Genomic DNA, 20391 nt, shown 5'->3' on the forward strand with positions numbered 1-20391 from the left:
TATAATTTCCTCTCTTGTTCAAACTTTGGGTTTTTCTTGCTCTTGTTTTTGTAGGAGTCTAAGAGTCATCATTAGGTTGTTTATTTGAGCTTGCTCTGTTTTCCTAGTGTGGGCATTCAGTGCTATGAATTTTCCACGTAGAACTGCTTTCATTGTGTCCCATAGATTCCTGTATGTTGTATTGGCATTTTTGTTTTTTTGTAAAAACTGTCTGATTTCTTTAATTTCCTCTGTGATCCATTAATTGTTCAGGAGAGTGTTGTTCAATTTCCATGTGTTTGTGAAGTTCCTACAGTTTCTTAGGCTATTTATCTCCAGCTTTATTGCACTGTGATCTGATAATATACAGGGAATAACTTCAATTCTTTTACATTTATTCAAACCTGTTTTGTGAGCTAGTATGTGATCTATCTTGGAGAATGACCCATGTGCAGCTAAAAGAATGTATATTCTGATTTTGTGGGGTGAAATACTCTATAGATGTCTAATAAGTCCATGTGTTCAAAAGCTTGGTTCAGTTCTAGTATTTCATTGTTGATTTTTTTTTGCCTAGATGATCTATTTGTGATAGTGGGGTATTCCAATCCCCCACTGCAATTGTATCAGTGGTTATTTGGCTTTTCATGTTACTTAATATTTGTTTTATATAGTTGGAGGCATTTATATTTGGTGCATATATGTTTATGATTGTCATTTCTTCCTCTTGGATTGTTCCCTTTACAAGGATGTAGTGGCCTTGTCTCTCTTAATCAGTTTTGGTTTGAAATTTGCTATGTCTGCAAATAAGATTGTTACCCCTGCTTTTTTCTGGGCTCCTGTCACATGGAGAATTGTTTTCCACCCTTTCACTTTCAGTCTATGGGCCTCTTTTTGCACTAGGTGTGTTTCTTGGTGCTGATATGATACTCTACATTGAAGACCCAAAAAACTCCACCAAAAGACTTCTTGACTTAACTGCCACTTTTATCAGAGTAGCTGGATGCATAGTCAACACCCAAAAATCAATAGCCTTCTTGTACACAAACAACAGACTCACTGAGAAAGAAATTAGGGAAACAATTCCTTTCACAATTGCACCCAAAAAAATGAAGTATCTAGGAATCAATCTAACAAAAGCAAAAAGACCTCTACACTGAAAACTACAGAACTCTGAAAAAAAAAAAGATCAAGGAGGGTATAAGAAAATGGAAAGATATCCCCTGCTCCTGGGTAGGAAGAATCAACATAATGAAAATGGCCGTACGACCAAAACTGCTATACAGATTCAATGCAGTACCAATTGAAATCCCAACACTATACTTCACAGAACTAGAAAGAAGAATCCAAAAATTCATTTGGAACCATAAGAGACCTAGAATAGCAAAGGCCATCCTAGGCAACAGACACATGGCAGTGGGTATAACAATTCCCAATTTGAAACTATACCTCAAAGCCACTGTGATAAAAACAGCATGGTACTGGCAAAGAAACAGAACTGAGGATCAGTGGAACAGCTTGGAAGACACAAAAACAACTCCAGATGCACTCAGCTGCATCATCTTTGACAAAGGAGCTGACAGTTTCCACTGGAGGAAAGATAGCCTCTTTAATAAATGGTGTTGGAAAAACTGGACCTCAACTTGCAAAAGATTAAAACTAGACCCTTACGTGTCACCATGCACTAAATTAAAATCCAAGTGGATTAAAGATCTAAATATAAAAACAAAAACACTAAACTTGCTGGAAGGTAAGTTAGGCAGATCTCTGGAAGACATTGGCATAGGAAAAGACTTTATGAACAAATCCTCAGTAGCACAGGAACTAGCTGAAAGAATCAACAACTGGGATGTCATCTTATTAAAAAGCTTCTGTACTGCAAAAGAAACCATCAACAGAACTAAGTGACAACATACAAGGAAAACATAATGGGGGAAAAACTTTTTACCAGCTGCTCCTCAGACAAAGGACTATTAACTAAAATATATATATATATAAATCAGCGTCAGCATCGCCGTCAGAAGGTCTGACTCCCGCCTGCACTGAAAGGGCTTAAAAAGGATGCACGGACAGGTGGGCACCGACCAAGTCGCCGAGAGGCTCCGCCAGAGGCAGAAAGCAACGTCTGACCCCACGGCACCCAGAAACCTGTTCCCCTCAGGGGCCATGGCCCGCGGTGCGGTGCAGCCGCACAGAGCTCCGCACAGCCTCTAAACACGCAGAAGAGTGGCTCCTACAAACCAGTGCCCACTCCGAATGAAAACTGTCAGCAAACTACAGACGAAACTGCCTCCACCTGACAAAAGGCAGCTGTGAAAAAAACTGTGGCCAACCTAAGTTTCACAGTAAAACAGCGCGCTTTCTCCCTGGGACTCGGAGAGAAGGGCCCCTTCCTTTTCATACCCGTTCAAAAAGCAGTAAAGCAGTGGAGAGCCTACGTAGGGCGAGGGAGGGGAGAGAGCGACAGCCCAGAAGTATGGAAAATGAGTACAATGCTCTATCTGGTAAGATAATGATTGTCCATATACAAAATCCTAAGAAATCTATAAAAATACCTATTGGAGCTGATAAATGAGTGCAGCAGACACAAGGTAAAATAAGTGTTTTCTTCTAAATGCCATCCACAGGAAGCTTCCTTGGATTCTTTTGGTCTCAGGGTGAGCGGCCAAGTTGGCGAAGCCTCTTTTCTCACAGAACTCTGGGATTTTCCTTTATGGTCCTTGGCTTCCATGCTCAGCACCCAGAAAGGGAAAAAGTACCGAGACCCACGGGCAAGTAAGCTTTGCACAGTGTGTTAAACGGCTTTCCCGTATGATAGCAAAATACCCAGTGTGGGGTCCTCACGAAGAAAAGAGGTTTATGGAGTTTACTGTTCCGGGCTTTGAATTACACACGGCACAGCTCAGGGCCAGGGCAGGTCCAGTTAGCTGAATCCCCTCACAGACGGAGGAAGGCAACAGTGGAGGTTCAAGCCAGCGCCTTAGGCCAGGAAGCAGAGGGAGCTGATGGGGCCCAGCTCTGTCTTTTATACCAAGTCCTAAGAGAGCTACCTCTGCCCCATGGCCTGAGGACCACAAGGGCCCTCCATTAAGGGGTCCCTCCCCTCTCCTCAACCTACCAGCACATGAGCTTTGGGGGGACACAAGCTCTAACCAAACCAAAGCAGGTGATAACTTTAAGGCATTCTTCAATGCAAAAAAATAAACCCCAGTTTTTCATGTGTGTGTCAGGCACTGTGTTAGATTCTTGAGACCCAGAGGTGAATAAAACAACTTCACCTGAGGGTTCATAGTAACATGAACTGTCACATGCATCTGAAGACACTGTGATGCTCAAATATTTTCAGAGAAAAAGAAAGGGGACCAAGATTATCTGGAAAAAATGGTTCGAACTTAGTTTCATATCATCAAACCCTTGAAAGTGAAAGACAGGCTTATCAGTTTTTAGTTATATAAATAGGAATGCATTAGGAACAGTGTTTACAAAAGCCTTATTGGCAAGAGACAAAGAAACAGTCTGTATCTTAGCGAGATTTTTCAGGAACTTCAGAAGCCCGCTGTCTCTTTATAATCCACATTCTCCATCCAGAAGCCACCCTCACCTTCCATCTAGTGATTTCCTGCTTTTGCCCTCATTGAAAAAATCTCCATCTGGAAGCCGACAGATTCTTGTTTGTTTACATAGATTCTTGTCAACAGAAGCTGTGTTTAAAGATTTTATTACTGGAGAAAAACTAATCTTTAGTTTCTGAAGTGCCAGCAGAGGTGGCCACCAACTTCCTGGAAGTGATTTAGTATCTGAAAGTTAAATGCTGTGACTCAAAAGGAGAGATAGTGTGATTTCCTGTGATTGTGACAATTATTTTTTAACAAAATAATTCCATTTAAATAGATTTTAAGCACTTCACTTCATCTCCTAAGTAATCTTCATAAAATTCAATGGATACTTGTTCTTTTATTTTCTTCCTCCTTCTCTAAAAATGGATGGCAGAACATTTCATTCATGGCATTTAGCTCAGTGGTTCCGCCTCCTGCCTCACACATGCAAGGTCCTGTGTTCAATCCCCAGTGCCAAAATGAGTACATAAAATAAAATATAGCCTGCCTAGCTCTCCACGAATACTTTCCAAGACACTGTGGGAATGCCTGAAACCGCAGATAGAAATGAGCCCTTTCTTCCTGTACACACCCATGGCAAAGCTTAATTCATAAATTAAGCACAGTGAGAGATTAGTAAAAATAACTGAAAGCAAAAACCAATCATAGCAATATGATGTAGGTAGAAGTTATGTGAATGCAGTCCTTCTCTCTGAAAAATAAATCAAGACAAATAGTAATATCTTCAGACCACATTCACTGTGGGTAACTAAAACTGTGCAAAGAGTAACTCTGAATGGTAGAACTCTTTTTCTCTTAGATCTTTTAAATATCAAAGTATCTGTCGGAAACAAAACAAAAAAGTAAAAGTGCATTGTGACAATTCCAAGTGTTCATCAAATTTACTCTAGTTGGGTTTGTTATTGTTGTGGTCATTGTAGCTATTTTATTTTGTTTTGAGACAGTTTTGAACAGGCTGGCTTTGAACTTGTGGCCCTCCTGCCTCAGCCTTCCATTAAGCTGGGATGAGGTCTACACAGCTAGCTTTCTGGTTGGTGTTTGGCACAGACACCTGCTTCCTTTACTTCCCTGGACTGTATTGCACTCTCATCTCATTCACCACGACAAGAAGCAATCACTTGAGTGATTCTGATCTCTTCCTAATCTCATATAAAATATATATCACTATGTATATGATACCCTTACAGAGTCAGTTAATAACTCCAAGTACAAGGGAATCAGTGCCACAGGATCAAACGCTTTGGCGGCTCGTGGGAACTGCTGCACGCGGACCCCCAAACTCCCCGGGGTCTCCCATCCCTGTAGTGGGGAATTCCCTGACTGGATGCCAGCCACACAGGGAGGCCCCGGGTACTCAGTGTAGTACCGATTCTGGACACAAGGTGGCGGGCTCGCCGGATATAATAAGGCTTCAGACAAGGTGAGACAGAAAGCTCAGAGGGAAAAAACCTAGAAAAAACGCGAGAATCTGGCCATACCGCCAAGGAAAATCAAAACTTCAAGAGAACTAGGCATTAAACATCTCAACAGAGTGGAGATGTTACAAAATAGTAAGTCGTCTGGTAACCATTTAAAAAACCTTGTTTTTCCAGTGTAATCTAACAATATTGATGTTGTCTGGTCTCAAACTGTATAGTGGTAATAAATATTTTATTCTCTTCTTCATTTTTCTTCTGAAATTGCTTTAGCTCAGATTACTTATATATAAATTTGCAGTTGTCCCCTCCAACCCTCACTGGAGGTTGAATCCAGGGCCTTTGCACTGAGCTACATCTCCACCCCTTATTTTTTGAGACAGACTCATTAAATCCCTAAATTACCCAAGCTGGGCTCAAACTTGTTATCCTTCTGCCTCAACCTCCCTAATAGCTGGGATTCTATGCCTCGATGCCTGCAAGCTAAACTGGTAATCATTTTTATAATTTTTTTTTTTGCAGTGCTGGGATTATAGGTATGACCAAAATTTTCAGTCTTCACAGAAGAATACTTAAAAATCTATCCAATATAAAATTCCAAAACATTTTTAAATAGACTGTATCACATCAATTTATTCAAAGGCCATCAGCATATTTTAATGACATTTCAGGTTAACATTAAAATGATCATAAGTTGTGCTCAGATATATGTATAGTAATTTAATGATGAAACAGGGACTCCAGTGTCACTTTTCTTCATGGAGGAACACACTGTAATGGTGGGTGACAAGGGAAGTAGCTTTCGTACAAGGTGTTTTCTGACCTGTGGACATGCTCTCTCCTCAAATGACATATAATAAAGTCAGCTAATGGCTTCGTAGTGTTTGTCAGGTAGAGCCCTTCACAAACATCTACAGATTTCAGTTAATTCAGACTGCACCACACACATTTGAGAGCAATGCTATGCTGAACCCCGCGTTAGCTGAGGAACGTGACAAAGTTGGCAGGGGCAGAGGAGGGATGCGAGACTCCACAGGTTGGATTCAGAGTCCAGGAACTGGAGCAGCTGCTCTTGGCAGCAGCCCTCTGTCACAGCAGAGTGAGGCATTGTTAGGTGGGTGAAATTCACAGTCGAACATGAGTTCATTGTGTCAAGAGTTTGGAAGCCCCGGTAATGAACAATGTAGTAACAGTTCAGTTCTGTTTCCGTGTTCCGCAAAGAAATTAAGCCAGCGTGTCTGTCATTTTATTTGGCCCATGGGAAACCGCCAGTTAAAATAGGAACAAAACAGGAGAATCTCCACTTAAAATTATTTTAGATGAATATATTTCAGAAAAACAATTACACATTCAACTATTGATTCCTTTAGATTGTCCCTCCAAAGCCTGAACCCAGTGACAGCAGAATTTCCCACACAATTAAAACAGTGCGTACACATCTCGGTCTGTGTAGAACATGGGTGTGGGTGTGTGTATCCACCTGAGCAGGCACATGTTCTCAAAGGTGGAAAACTGGTTTTCTTCCGCGTATAGTTTTATGTGAAGACAAGCAAAATCATTTTGAGGTAAGATGGGTGATGATGCAGATTTAAGCAAAATTAATGTGAGGTAAAATAGGTCTTGGTGGAAATAAGGCTCGGCCTCTAACATGTAAGCCACCCACAGCCTTCACTCTCTCTTGCAAAGGACTCAGGTTAACTTTGAAATTTAATTCCACAAGGTGAATCTGTCATCCTCCCAGCAAGGTATTTCTGGTCGTTCTTCTGAATGAGTTAGAAATGTGGATGGTGTCTTCTTTGTACTTGAACTCCACAGTTTCCCAGGCTGTGCACACTCGGCACCCATTGTGGTGGAAACAGCACAATAGAACCGCACCTCAGGTGTAACACTGCGGCGGCACAGACATTTAGATGGCCTGCCTTCGTCAACAGTCCACCAGAAGAGTCTTTCATTTCTAAACTTCACTGAGGCTTAGTTTTACGTTAGTCTCACATCTGTGGGGGAGCACACCACTCCTGAGCCATCCGCAGGGACCCCGACAGGCCTTCCGGCCGGGAGAGGATGTGCTCGCCGCGCCACCTGCTGGTCAGACTTCAGAAAAAGCGGTGCAGAGCGCCCCCGCCAGGATGGTGCAGAAGGCGAGGCCCAGCAGGAGGTAGTTCCGCAGACCCTGGGCAACAACAGTATAGTAACAGTAAGGGTCACAGCCTCAGGGACGCTGCCGTGGTAAACCTGATCGGACGCACAGGAAGCAGGTTCTTCCAGGACCGCAGGAACTTACTGCCCTCTGCTGTGCCCCGGCGTGCTCTCTAGTAATTATCCAGATTCTCTCAAAACCCGCCGTCTTCCCGACTCGCCCATCCCTTCGGGTGAGTGCAGGTGAACAGCTGTGCGCTGTCACGCAGCCAATCGAGTAGCACAGAGAAGAATCGGGGAACCCCGGGCCGGGACCGCACCAGCGGGTGTCACCGTGCAGAGCCCCCGTCTAACCATGCACTGTGTCCGTCCTAAAGCTGTCAGGAGGCCGGGAGCCGAGCTCCTAGCTGCCGCTATCGACCGCCTGCCCAGGGAATGGGGTGGCGAGGAGGATCCAGGTAGGAGGAACTTCAGGCGCAAAGAGAAAGCACGAGGCTTTCCCAAGACAGCAAGGAGGACGGTGCTGCTGGAGCAGTGAGCGGGAGGGGGGCAGACTGGCACGCCTGCAACCCCAACTGCTCCGGAGGCCGAGGCAGGAGGATCTGGAGTTGGCAAGACCTTATCTGAAAGGGAGACTGGGGTGGGGTGGCTAGAGACCTAGATGGGCGGGGAGGCACCCCTTGGTTTGGTTTAATGGTGCAACCCCCAGAACAAATAAAAAGAAGAGGCTCGGAGTCCAAGAGTCTTTGCTTTGGGATTGTGTTTTTCTCAGCCAGGGGCACTTGCCTCAGCTGGAGATCAGGTCTGCACTCCTTAAAGCTGCTTGCACTGTTTAGCTGGAGGATTAACAGAGGAGAGAGGGCAAAATGGATGCCCAGAAACCAGTAACAGGCGACTGCACCGAGAGAGATGCGCAGAGGCTCAGAGAGTGACACAGACGGACTTTCTCAGCTGTGTTTGGGGCCGAAGCTAAAGCTGGGGAATGAGTGTCACGTCCTAGGGCAGCCCGGCCCATCTTCTGATTAACTAAGGATTGTCTCCCTGGGTTAAATAGAAATATGTCCTGTAAGATCCATCTCTAAATCTGGGATTGTGCACTGCTAAATCGACTTTGATATCTTCCTCACAAGCTAAAGCCTCAACCCCTGAAAAAGAGCCCTCCCCTCTCCCCAGGGACATCTCCTTTCCGGGTCAGAACTTCTGCTCCTCCTCTCTGAGCCACTGCCCCTTGGTTTCTGTCCCTGCTCTGGATGTGGAAACCAGGCAAGGGCTTAGCGTCCCAAAATAAAGCAGAAATGGACTCCATCTGCTTAGGGGTATGGTCTTGGTTATGGGTCTTCTTTTAGCCAAATTGTGTGCTATTATTCTTTTAAAAAGAAAAACAGCAATGATTTAGTTGTAAGTCTTATAGAAGTCACTCGGGTTCTTGGAGGAAAGTGGGAAATGTGATGAAGTGCCTTGGGACAGCAGGTCACGCAGCCCGTTTCACCCTGCAGGAAGAGCTGTGGCCTCTCTCGTCCTGACCCTGGCCTCTCCCTGCCAAGCTCAGGCCTCAAAGTGCCCACATCTAGGGCCAAGCTTCAGGGCAGTCCTCAGGAAGGGGACGCTGTGTCTCCAGGGAAAGAGTGGCCTGGCTCTTAAGTGTAGTGACCTAGGCTGGGTCAGGGCATCCAGGCCTGGGCACCCACGGGATGGGGAGCAGGACGGGAGCTGGGTTCCTACAGCCACAGCCGGGCCTGCAACTGGAGGCCTGGAGAGACCCAAGCACCCTACAGAGATGCTACGGTGGGGAGTGTGGGTCTTTCCCGTCCTTTGCCAGGGGAAGCTGTGACCACAAATTCTGCAAGTCAAACCCAGCAGCTGAAAGCCTCACTGAGTACGGAGCAGCTCCTCTCTGTCTCTCTCTCTCTGTCTCTCTCTCTGTGTCTCTCTCTCTGTCTCTCTCTCTCTCTCTCTCTCTCTCTCTCTCTCGCACACACACACACACCCCGCAGTAAGCCTTGGGTTTCTCAACCTCCTCTCTATTCTCCATCTTCAATTTAACCTCAATACTAGTACTAGTGTGGAAGAGGGACTCCAATAAATATTTTTTCAAAAGATGAATACACTCAGGTGATTTCCAAGCATACTTTGTTAACCCGAAAGACAATGAGAAATCTGCAATTACATAAAGTGGGTAATTATAACCAGCCTATAGGCTAATTATAGCAGGATTTTTGCTAAAGGTTTTATTATCTATGTAGACAGAAGATTAATATTTTCAAGAAGTAAAAAACACTTCACTTTAAGGGTAAGGCTCTGTCAAACTATCCAGTCTTCTACAGAATGACTGATGATATTTTGTCAATAGAAATAGGTTTTCTGTGACAAAGGCAAATATCAAGTCTTTGAAAGACCACACGGACACCCTAGCAAGAAAGTTTTAAACGTGAATTTCTAAAGTATCTTCTAAATAACAGATAATCTCATGTTTTAACCTGAGAATAACCACCAACTATAAATTATGGAAGTGTTCACTGTTCTGGTGTCTCTGGACACACACTGATGTGAGTGTGTTGGTGAAAATATATAACCTCTATCTAGCTTGGCAGGGTAATTCTCTGAAACAGATTCCCCCCAATAACAAATGTCAGACACCAAAGACCATCTGAAGTGTGAAATTTCTCAGTAGATGGCCTTACAACTAAAGCAAATCCTGCAGTAATCAAACAAAAGGGGTGCACATCTCAGGATCAGGGCTGGTGGTTGCAGATTACAGACTTTTAAAGATGTAGAATTTGTAAACATACAAATATGTACTTTTTGTTATTTTTCTTGGGTGTGTGTAAATTTTGTGATTACTGATGTCATTTTTCTCTTTTTAAGTGGTTAATGGTGATATATCAGAAAAGTATTGATTTTCTAATGTCCTGCCTCAAATTTTACCAAGTGTTCTTATTGGATTTTAAGATTTTTCAGCTAATTCTTTTAAAATTTCAAAAAAATTAATGTTACCTGCAAGAGATAATTTTTCATTTTCTTCCCTGTGCCTATTGCTTTTGTTTCTTCATCTTATCTTACCAAACTTGCAGAGCTATGGAAAAATATTGAATAATAGTGGTGATGAAAAAGTCTGTGACTTCCAACTTACTGAGAACTTGTGTTTCAGCTCAGATGTGCTAGCTCGCTTGTTTGTTCGGTGCTGGGGAAAGATCAAACTCTCTGCCCCTGAGCCATTCCCTGAGCCCATGCCAGGGTTTTCTCATAGATATCCTGCACTTGGACCAGCTAAATCTTCCTTCTCTTTCTAACCTAAGGTGTGAAGACAGTGCACGCCGTCATCCTTTTCCTCTGTCCAACACTGTGGCACACAATATTAAGCTGCGTAGATTTTGAGCTGTCCTTGAGTTCCCGAACTGAACATGAGCTGTGATATTGACCTCAAAAGTTACTTCTCTATTCTTGGTGTGAGGTAGCTTTAAAAAAAATATCTTTAGGAAACAAAACAACTGCCTTTGAATGTCCTTTTAAAGAACTCTGAAGAATCAGTGTTCAACTTCCTGGTTACGGACTCTGTCTTTGAAGAAAGTTCTTACACATAGGTGAGAGGACTTTCAAGGCAGTCTTACTGTATTAGTAACTGAAGTGATTTCCAAATGCTTTATAACAATTCTACTCTTAGCTTGTGCTTTTTTACACTTCTCATTGCAAAACCTCTACAAATATTAACATACTTTTCTATGGTACAGGGTCTTACATACCCAATTCTTAAATAGAAATGATAATTTTTGAGGAAAATAAAGTATTTGCAGGTAGATTTGTAATGTTGTGGGCATAAAGCTCCTTTCTGTAGAAAGAACTTCAGCTTAAATAAATGGGGAATGTGCATGAAAGTCACTTATGGATCTATAAAAATTTTAAGTTGTTCTTGGATATATAAAAAATAAAAATTCACTACACATTCTAAATATTTATAAAAACTTATTGTTGATTTAACTTGGGAATCTCACTTGTATTATGAACTTATGCCTTTTCTAATCAAAATATTTCATTTAAAATTAATGAAATGTTTTAATTTTAAAATTGAATGCTTTAAAAATATTTTTATTTTGAGACAAAGTCTTGCTGTGTAGTTCAGGCTGGCCTTGAACTCACTACATAGTCCAAGCTGGCCTAGAATTTATGGCAATCCTCCTGCTTCAGCCTCCTGAGTGCTGGATTACAAGTGTGCATCACTACGCCTTGCAATATGTTTTATTTGTTTTGTTTTTGGGGGTTTCTTTTTTTTTTTGGTACCGGGGATCGAACTCCAGTCTTTGCTCTTGCAAGGCAGGCTGCAGAACCACTGAGCTAAATCCCTGGCCCATGCAATACTTTTTAAAGATCAGCTAAAAATATATCATCTTACGGTTCCCAGTGAGTCCCAAAGTAAGATCGTTTTAGGGGCAAGAATTATTTGTTATGATGCTATATATTTAGACAGAAAATTCTATATATGAAGCCTCAACACATGGTCTTTGATTTATACTGTCTTTAATAAATACTATTACAAAATTTTATTAACATATAGTCTTCAACTGAGGAATTTTTATACAGCTAACGTGAAGTGGGAAAGTTTTCATATATTTTCGGTACACTTTTCCGGGAATCCTGAGCTCCCATCATTACCCTGAAAGAGAGAATGGCAGCTGTGGCCGGCTTTTGCTGTGCAGTCTTTAGCTTGACACAGAGGCCTCTGGGAGTCATGGAGATCAACAGAAAGACACAGCCCCAAATTCCACCTGCCTCAGGTATCTTTTTAACCCTTGGGGTACAAAATCTTTCGTCTTATTTATCATTCCATAGCATTTTACCTGCAACAAGCTACCTTGTTGGGTTACTTAACTGTTTTCCCACTTGGGAGCGGGTGGAGAGGACCCTGATATTTCACAGTAATGAGAATAACTCCAGTACTTTGTTTTCAGTTAGGTATTAGGACATTTTGATCATGTGAGCTGTCAAACTCCTGTGTTCTGTCCTGGCTTTAGGAATCGTGTGCAGTTTTCAGAAAATAACACTGTAGCACTACACACACACACACACACACACACACACACACACACACACACTCAATATTAAATACCCTTCTTACCTGGATGAATTCCTAGTTTCTAAATTTGCCCTTTCTTATACATACCTGTATTTCCTTAAAAATGAAGACACCCCACAATGCAGCTATAAATCCTGGACCCTTAAATAAAATAACAAAGGTTAATTAAATTGAACATTTTCTTATAACTGTGATCTACATTCATATATTAAATTGAAGGCGATGTAAAAACATTTTCATCAAAAACTCTGCATAACCTCAACCCTGTCTCCACACCAGGCTACATAGTGAGTAACATTAAGGACAGTGCGAGTGCTTGTTTTTCATTTTTCCTTCGTGGTCTTTCTGGTTATTTTGACAATGTTATGTTTGATGCCACAGAATGCTTTCCTTGAATGTGTGATTTATGATCACCTATGTTAGTAAGCAAAAAGCTTACGTTTTCTCCTGACTTATTTCTTCACAGACTGGATGGGATTAATAAGATAAAGTATATGAACAAACTTGTAACTTTCTTTAGCATTAGATAATTTCATAATTAAAGAGATTTTAGCATTTTGGGGGCCTGTCATATAATGAGCATATGGAAACAACCCCATACTTTTAAAAGAATTTTTACATCTTACAATTGCAGTGCTACAAAGTATACTTGACATTAAACACAAATGCTAAAAAGTACTTATAAAGAAAGATAAAAGAAGTTAAAAAAAAACACACACAAAAGGTGTTACTGTACAGGATATGAGGACAAGAATGAAATAAAATAGGGCAAAGGAAATGAAAAGACATGAAAAAAAGAAATGATTCTGTGATTTTTGAACTCCGAGCTATTTGATTTTGATGTCATTTTTTTTTTTTTGGTACCAGGAATCGAACACAGGACCTTGTGTTTGCCAGGCAGGCTCATAGCTTCTGAGGCTGAGCTGTGTCTCTGGTCCTATGTTAATTCTTTTTTAAACCAACAAGGAAGAGAACGGATTTCATCCCTGGTTGGTCTTCACAGCGAGGTGCATCCTACCAACATTTGTAAGGATTCGTCTCCAAAGCCCGGGAGAATTCTGCATGAGTCTCAAACAAACGATTCCAAAACGTTTTCCCCACCGCTGCTCCAGTCTAAGTGTCAGGCGCGACTCCGCTCCAGACACGGCAGTGAAGCCACACAGGTGCTTGGCTCTGTTCCTCAGCATCTGCAGATCCGACATCGAAGGGCCAGAGAGGTAGGTCGAAGGCGCTGCTTGCATCAGTGACTTCAAACCCTAAGCCTCAGAATCCACATCCAGTGAGAAGCACCTGGGTCTGTCTGCCAACCCCGAGCGGACCGAGGGTGGGCGGAAACGAAGAGAGGAGGTAATGCTAATGTGACCTAGATCGTGCGAGAATTTTTGTTCTCTTCCCTCCAAAAGTTCATTTCCCTTTCAGGACTGCGGTAGAAGACAATACGCCGGGTGGCACTGCTGTCTGAGGCTGCATGGTGATTCTTGTCTCACCAGGTAGTCCAAACTGGCCTTGAATTCGCCATTCTCCTGCCTCAGCCTCCTGGAGTGCCGTCCCTGGATTTTCTGAGTTACTGGTTTAGACACAGCCGGCCGGCTAACTGCTGAGAGGAGGAGCCGGGACGTGAGGGGCAGGGTCCGCTGAGAGTGATGCAAGCCCACGTCAGCCTCTGCCAGGCTGCCCCGAGGGTCCGAGGGGAAGGACGCCGCGCAGGGAGACGTAGCCGTTCTCATGACCGGGATGCACATTCTCCTTTCGTGAACGAACACACATTTCATGTGCTCCAGCCTTGCAGAACACGGCGGGCTTGGTCTTATTTTAAGAAGCTGACACTGTAGACGAGCTGGTGTCACTTCTAAAGATCTCTCAGGAGACCTGGGGCAGAGGCACAGGTCCTGGCCCTGCCGAGGGCTTCTGTCGCTCTCTCTTTCCCTTCCCCTCCCCTCCCTCCTCTCCCTGCATTCCTGCTCTCCACCCCTCTTCTCTCTCTCTCTTCGTTTCTCTGTCCCTTCCTCCTCCTTCCTTCTTGCTTTTCAGTCTGATGCGATTTGCCAGCTGTCGGTGTCCCCTGAGGGCTCTGGAGAGGACCTGCATGCAGGGAGCTGTGTTCCGCCCGGGAGATCTCAGGACGGAGGCCGAGAGCCCTGGAGCTCACAGGGGCCAGTCCGCGGCTTCACAGCTCAGGGGCCTGAGGGAGTGGGGCCTAAGTGGAGAAAGCAGGTCACCAGGGCTGGCCAGAAAGTGTATCTTGGCCCCAGCCCCTTGCTCTCCCCTGTTCTCTCCCTCCCTCTCCTTCCCAGCTGCCAAGAGGTGAGAGGCTTTGTTCCGCCTCACCCTTCTGCCAGGATATCTCTGCCCTGCAGTCATCTGACTAAAAACTGAATCCAGGAGCCATATTAGCTCCTCCTTCAAGTTTCTATTCTCAGGCATTTCGTCAAAGTCGTGGAAAACTGACTAATGCCACAAACAAGAAACTGCCAGCGTATTAAAGATGAAGAGCTGGCATTCCCATCAGAATGAAGGTCTGGTCCATCTACCTCCATCTTTCCACTTTACTCCCAAACAGGCAAACTCCTCGGCAGTCCTTGGTGCCCCACTAAGATTGCTTCAGAACAGCAAGATTTGCATTTGGAAAACACAAATTCAGAAACACATTTTGGCACTTACAGCAGTGATTATTGGGAAACTGACCACGGCACTGAGAGAGTGATTAGCTACGAACCAGCAGCAGGTAGCTATTGCCCAAAGCACTCCTGACAGGAACCCTGAAACAGACAGCACACGTTTGCTGGGGAAGTTATTAGCTAAGACACTGCGAGGAGATCCGTGTGTGCAGATAAATGCACTCCTGTCAACAATGTTAGCTGTATGGATCTTTTTTTTTTAAAGTTGTGTTTTATGGTCACTTTCAAAACCAAATAATTTCTCTGTTCTTGGCTGTTATGGATAGAATGATCAATCCCTTCCCTTCGCTGACATTAACTAAAATACCCCAAGTACAGTTGAGGGGGAGACTGGGAAGTGGAGAGGGGCCTAGGGAAGCCCTGCATCTTGTCATGTCTTGCACACACCATTACTCTAGGCATAGACACAAAGAGAAGTCCAGAGTGATGCAGGAGCTGAGGGCAGTGAGTCTTGGCACAGAAGTGAAAGCATCAGCTAAATTTTTCACAACACTTCAGCTAAGGATTTGGTAAATATTCTACCATTTTTTCTGGATGATAGCCTACTAGCTTTACTCACTCAGCATCTAAAATGAATCTCTAAGTTATACTTTATTTTTATTTTTCTAATATTTTAATTGTGAACCTATATTCCAAAAGTGAATTACAGCAAACCCACATGAGAAATTATTATTATTTTAACAATCAAGGCCTAATGGGTTAAGATCAAGAGCAGGTATATTTAACATACTTTCTCTGAAATCTATAAAAATCCCTTGTTTTTTTTTCAAGAAACTTCTCCTAAGTGACCATAGATTCCTATTTGTTGACACTTTAGAAAAATTTTTATTGAGTCACTGAACTATGATTTTTTAATATGAATCCCTAGATGGTGAATAAGAAATAGCAAAGACTTATGTTCAATACAAGAAAAGTTTTGGCACAAGAAACAAATCTTAGGTTCGTGGTTCAGTAAATTTTAGACTCTGTAGTGACCAGCATTTCATGTCAAGTTTCATACTTTTTAAATACCTCATACAAGTTAGTGAACTAGGCCAAAGCAATTAAGAAAATGAGTAAGTACATACACACACACACACACACACACACAAACACACACATAGGGGATGGCTTGTTTTCCAGAAGAAAATTTGTTCAACCCAAGAACATACAGGATGATACTTCCACAGAGTAATAAGGTTTTCTGTCGCTAATATTCTTACCTGGTAAGACGGCTTCTGGATAGAGTTTGGGACTGTTTTTCATGGCTATGCAGTAGACCAAAAAGTAGACTGTGCTTGTAAGAAAGATGCCGCTGAAGTGTGCAAAAACGTAGTCTAAATCTGAAAAGACAGATTATAACACTTGCAAACAATATTTCAACCATCCCAAGAAAATAAGCTCACAAAAGTTAAAACTAAAAGTTAGAAAAACTTTAATTATCTTAGTTTTCCATGCACAATCTGCACAGAATTTTAATTAGCAGAATTAAAACCTAAAAATGTTAAGTATATGACTTACTGTAATGTACTCTAAAAAGTTAGTTTTTATGATCATCTTTGAAAAGCTAAATAAGGAGTAATGAACAAAATGCCTCCCTCTAAGAACAGGTATTCAGATCTAATTTTACCAGTGACTACGGCAACTGCAGCAAACACCCAGGTGGAGGACAGGGGAGATCCGGATAGAAACATTAAGAGGCACCGATTTCGCACGAGGCAGGGCTCCTTCTGGAAACTGGCATCTCTGATGGTGACAGTTACACAAAAGGATCATGCGGGGAGCCGTTCCAAAGGGGCGTTCATTCAGTTGTTTACTGCAAACCCAGCTACAAGAGGGGCACAGATAACAACCCAGGGCCTTGCCCATCTCTGAGAGACCCCAGCTTCAGGGACAGTGGGAGTGGACGGCAGTCTGGACATCCAGGGGTCTCTGTGGGCTCTTGGGTGAGGCAGCTTCATCACACTAATGTTCCTGGCAGTGACACTGGCAGAGATGAGTGGCCATGCTTAGGAATGGACCCGTGAAGGTCAGAAAGTCCATCTGTTCTTTTAAATCTTCAACTGTATTTCTGAGCCCTAGAGGGGCACTATCTCCATCTACAGACCACCACGAAGACAGTACAACACAGTGATGAAAAGCACAGGCTGCCTGGTGTGAATCCTTTTCTATCACTTACGCTGGGACTGGGGCACACTGCCTAAGGTCTTCCTGACTCAATTTCCTCAGCTGTAAAGCAGCGATCAGAACGGTGCTAGTTGCTATGAGGAGTAAAAAAGTTAGTATTTGCCAAGACCTTACAACATAGCACAATACACACATGTTTGTTAAATAAGTAAAATAAAACATAATGCCCTCCTGGATAAGTTTTGAATAACTGGAATAAAGAATGCTCCCGTCTGATGGCCTTCTGAGCTGTGGTAAGAAGCATTCCTAAGAGCTCAGTGTCCTATTTACTGAAAGAGATCACTGAAGACAAGGCTTGTGATGGCCCAGTACCAAGAACAACTTTGCTCTTGAACAATCACTTGTCTGTATCTCCTGCTCACTGAATCCTGGGGCTGATCTCATTTCCTTTGTGGTTGCAACAGAAACAGGAGGCCCCGCCTCATTTCTAGCAAGTGTAGTGGTGCAAATCAACGCCCTTAGACCCGTTCCTGATTCCTCTCATTTGCTCTCATGATGTTCTTTCTTTTAAAAAAATCATCCTATTTTTATTAGTTTTTAATCTTTTAAAATGAAAGGAATGAAAATACAAAAGAGTATTTTCATGCAATCTTACACGAAAGACAGAAGTCAGCAAAGCTTTCAGGTCTGTGTACAGCACCAAGAAGAAGGACAGGAGCGGTGGCGACCACCTGCTGCAACTCTGCCCACCCTGAAAGTCAAATCCGAAGCTCAACTTCTGCGTCAGTCTTTGCCTTAGGACTTTTGCTCTCAAATTTCTCCCGTATTGAACACAGCTCACAATGGTTTTCTGCACCATCTGACCGAGACTTTTACTGTGTTTCTGATCTCATTGCCTCATCGTGGGTGTGGACCATGTTTTGGGTAATTGATGGATCCTCCCAGCACTGCCTCTGTTACTTCCTTTTGACCCTGTTTAAGGCTACTGCATACAGTGTTGTGTTTACTCCCAAGATTAATGTAAGCACTGGAAACTGACATATTATCAGGAAGCATTACCTTGGGGTTTCCAACACCATTTTATGCTTGAAAAATAATATCCCCTCGCTCAATAGGCATTATTTTGACTTTTACTTGATTTAAAAGTACTATGTGCTACACTTTAGCCTTTTTAAAAGGGAGAAGAATATGTATTTTCCCAGAAATCATCAGACTGGAAAATAATCTCTATATCCTACTGGAAAATTAGAAATCAAGAGCTAAGATCCCAGTAGTTGATGTAAATCCTAACTAGTTGATTCAGTTTATATGTGAAAGATCACATAAAAATATGCAAACTTTGATTACTTTTAGTCTTCGGTGCCTTCCTAATGTACCACATATGAATGAAAAAGCAAGATCAAATTTCCACACTGATATTGCCTACATCACAACTCTTTACATTCCTAGGAAAGTAACGTTAATGAGTTCCTTAATAAAGTAAAGTGACATCTTCCTCTCACCGTACTGGCTTGCCCCGGCGTATACACTGTCATTTCTTTTGCCGTGGTCCTTGATATAAATGATCGGCACGAACGTAGACCCGTAGAGCGTCCCGGACATCACCGCGAGGCTGCAGCCCCTCAAGAACGAAAGACATCATGGTGACTCTCAGTGCAAAGCAACACTTCTGACAGACACACAAGTGGAGTGTGGCAAAGCGTGCTTCAAAATGAAGATCACAGCAATGCAGCAGAAAATCAGCCTCCCTCTCTCTCCGCAACGAGCAGAACTCAGAGGAAGACCCGCAGGGCCGAGCCGTCCAGAGGCCAGGGGAACAGCTCTGCCCCCCACCCCCGGTCTAATTCTGGAAGAGTGAGGTTTGCAGGGTTAATACTGGCTTTATCACCACAACCAGTCATTGTACACAGTGAGAGCGGGGTATTGCTACCATAGTCAGGTGTACAGTCTGCATAAAAAAATGTGCTTCTCAAATCCAACTCTGAGTTATTTGGGAAGCAGCAGGTGGCATGCTTCTTTTTAAAGCGCACTAAAATAGCCTGCATCAAAACAGGACAAAGTACTAAATATATTTTTGTTCAAAATAACTGTTAAGATCCACAGCCTTGCGTACGCATTAGTGGACTGCAGTATGGCTTAGGGGAAGTACTGATTTAATAAAATATCCTAGATATTCCACATAAATACATTCCTTTCTGTTTGTTTCTTTTGCAGTGCTGGGGCTCGAACCCCGGGCTTCTCATGTGCTGGACCTGTGCTCTGCTCCCCAGCTCAACATTTCTTCTTTCTTACAGGACAATGTTGTATGTAAAGCACTGGAGTTGGGCTGATCCATCAGACTTGCGGCTGTGTGAAACATTTCCAGGGTTTTTAGGGGGAGCTGATCACTACTCCTTCCAATGCTTAGAAACCAATTGCTGATTCTGATACTTCTCGTTTAAGGAACCGTCTTTAACCAGGTTCATCCAAGGGCTATTGAGACTCCTCTGGCTACCCCGGTAATGTTTTCCAGTCACATGGGAAGTCCCCAAGTTGGGTGAGGACAGGTTTTCACAGCCCAGCCAGCAAGACACAGGCTGGGCCTTGTTAATTGAATGACAACCAAAAATCTTTTTCTTAACAAGTATTCCGTTAATAGAGGAGGTGCTTTGTGAAAAACAAAATTTGAAAGTATTTGAGAAAAATATGTTTAGCTTGAAAGCTTTGTTTAATTCTAGTGCAAAAACAGCACTACCCTTATTTTCTCCAAGCGTGCTTATTTTTTTGTCCCTTCTTTCATTTATTTAATTAACTCAAATATTTATTGTATGGCTCTTCCCCACTCAGCAGGGAGTGTATGGGAAGGAGAGCTTTAGGCCTGGGAAGTACTCAGTGCTGGGCCACTTGCCAGCATGAGTGAGGCCCTAGGTTTGACCCTTTCCACTGCAACGAAAAAAACAGCTTTATATCCCCGAGTGCAAAGAAAGTATCAGCACACCAAGTCCAAAACAGTTTTGAGTGTGAAATGAAGGTGCACACTATTAAATATTTTTAAATTTGACAGTCCAACAAAACCCTGAAATCTATACCCTGACATAAAGGGGCCGATGTTCATTCAGGCTGACTCTCCAGGTGCTAGGATAGTGACCGGTAGAGAACGGAGTGTGTGGCCCCTTCCGCTGCGACTTCCGGGAAGTCACTCACACCCCTCTTTCGCTGTAGGCACAAAGCCCTATGAAATGAACTTGCTTTTCCACCTGCTTGCTGGTTCCTGATGCTGCAGCAGCTCAGCTTCCTTGGAGCAGCTGAGTCCAAGACCCCTCTCTGTAGTTAACAGCAGGGGATGAAGAAAACCTCGCCCGGAGAGCTAGACTGCAGGGTTTGCAGAGTGATTTTCTTTCAGAACTCAGATGAGA

The 20391-nt window shown here is 43.1% G+C and overlaps 1 protein-coding gene across 12 annotated transcripts in view; it reads right to left on the bottom strand.

The window, feature by feature from the left end:
• The window catches only part of Tmem144 (transmembrane protein 144), a 39379-nt gene that overhangs the window by 1294 nt on the left and 17694 nt on the right, over window positions 1-20391 (bottom strand). For 3 of the 12 annotated variants that reach the window (XM_033760068.1, XM_033760067.1, XM_033760069.1), the window contains 5 exons: window positions 18499-18617; window positions 16093-16212; window positions 14874-14971; window positions 12300-12353; window positions 7096-7980 (listed from right to left, as the gene is read on the bottom strand). In XM_033760068.1, coding sequence (XP_033615959.1) covers window positions 7615-7980; window positions 12300-12353; window positions 14874-14971; window positions 16093-16212; window positions 18499-18617 — 757 coding nt within the window. In that variant the 3' untranslated portion in view covers window positions 7096-7614. Of the gene's footprint in view, window positions 1-6257; window positions 8186-11444; window positions 11793-12299; window positions 12354-14873; window positions 14972-16092; window positions 16213-18498; window positions 18618-20391 lie in introns of those variants that run through there. The other 9 variants (XM_010627950.3, XM_033760070.1, XM_010627951.3 and 6 more) reach the window with 9 other exon arrangements.

Source organism: Fukomys damarensis, unplaced genomic scaffold (genome assembly GCF_012274545.1).
Source record: "Fukomys damarensis isolate Sample0158 unplaced genomic scaffold, DMR_v1.0_HiC HiC_scaffold_38, whole genome shotgun sequence".
In the NCBI taxonomy this organism is placed as follows: Eukaryota; Metazoa; Chordata; class Mammalia; order Rodentia; family Bathyergidae; genus Fukomys; species Fukomys damarensis.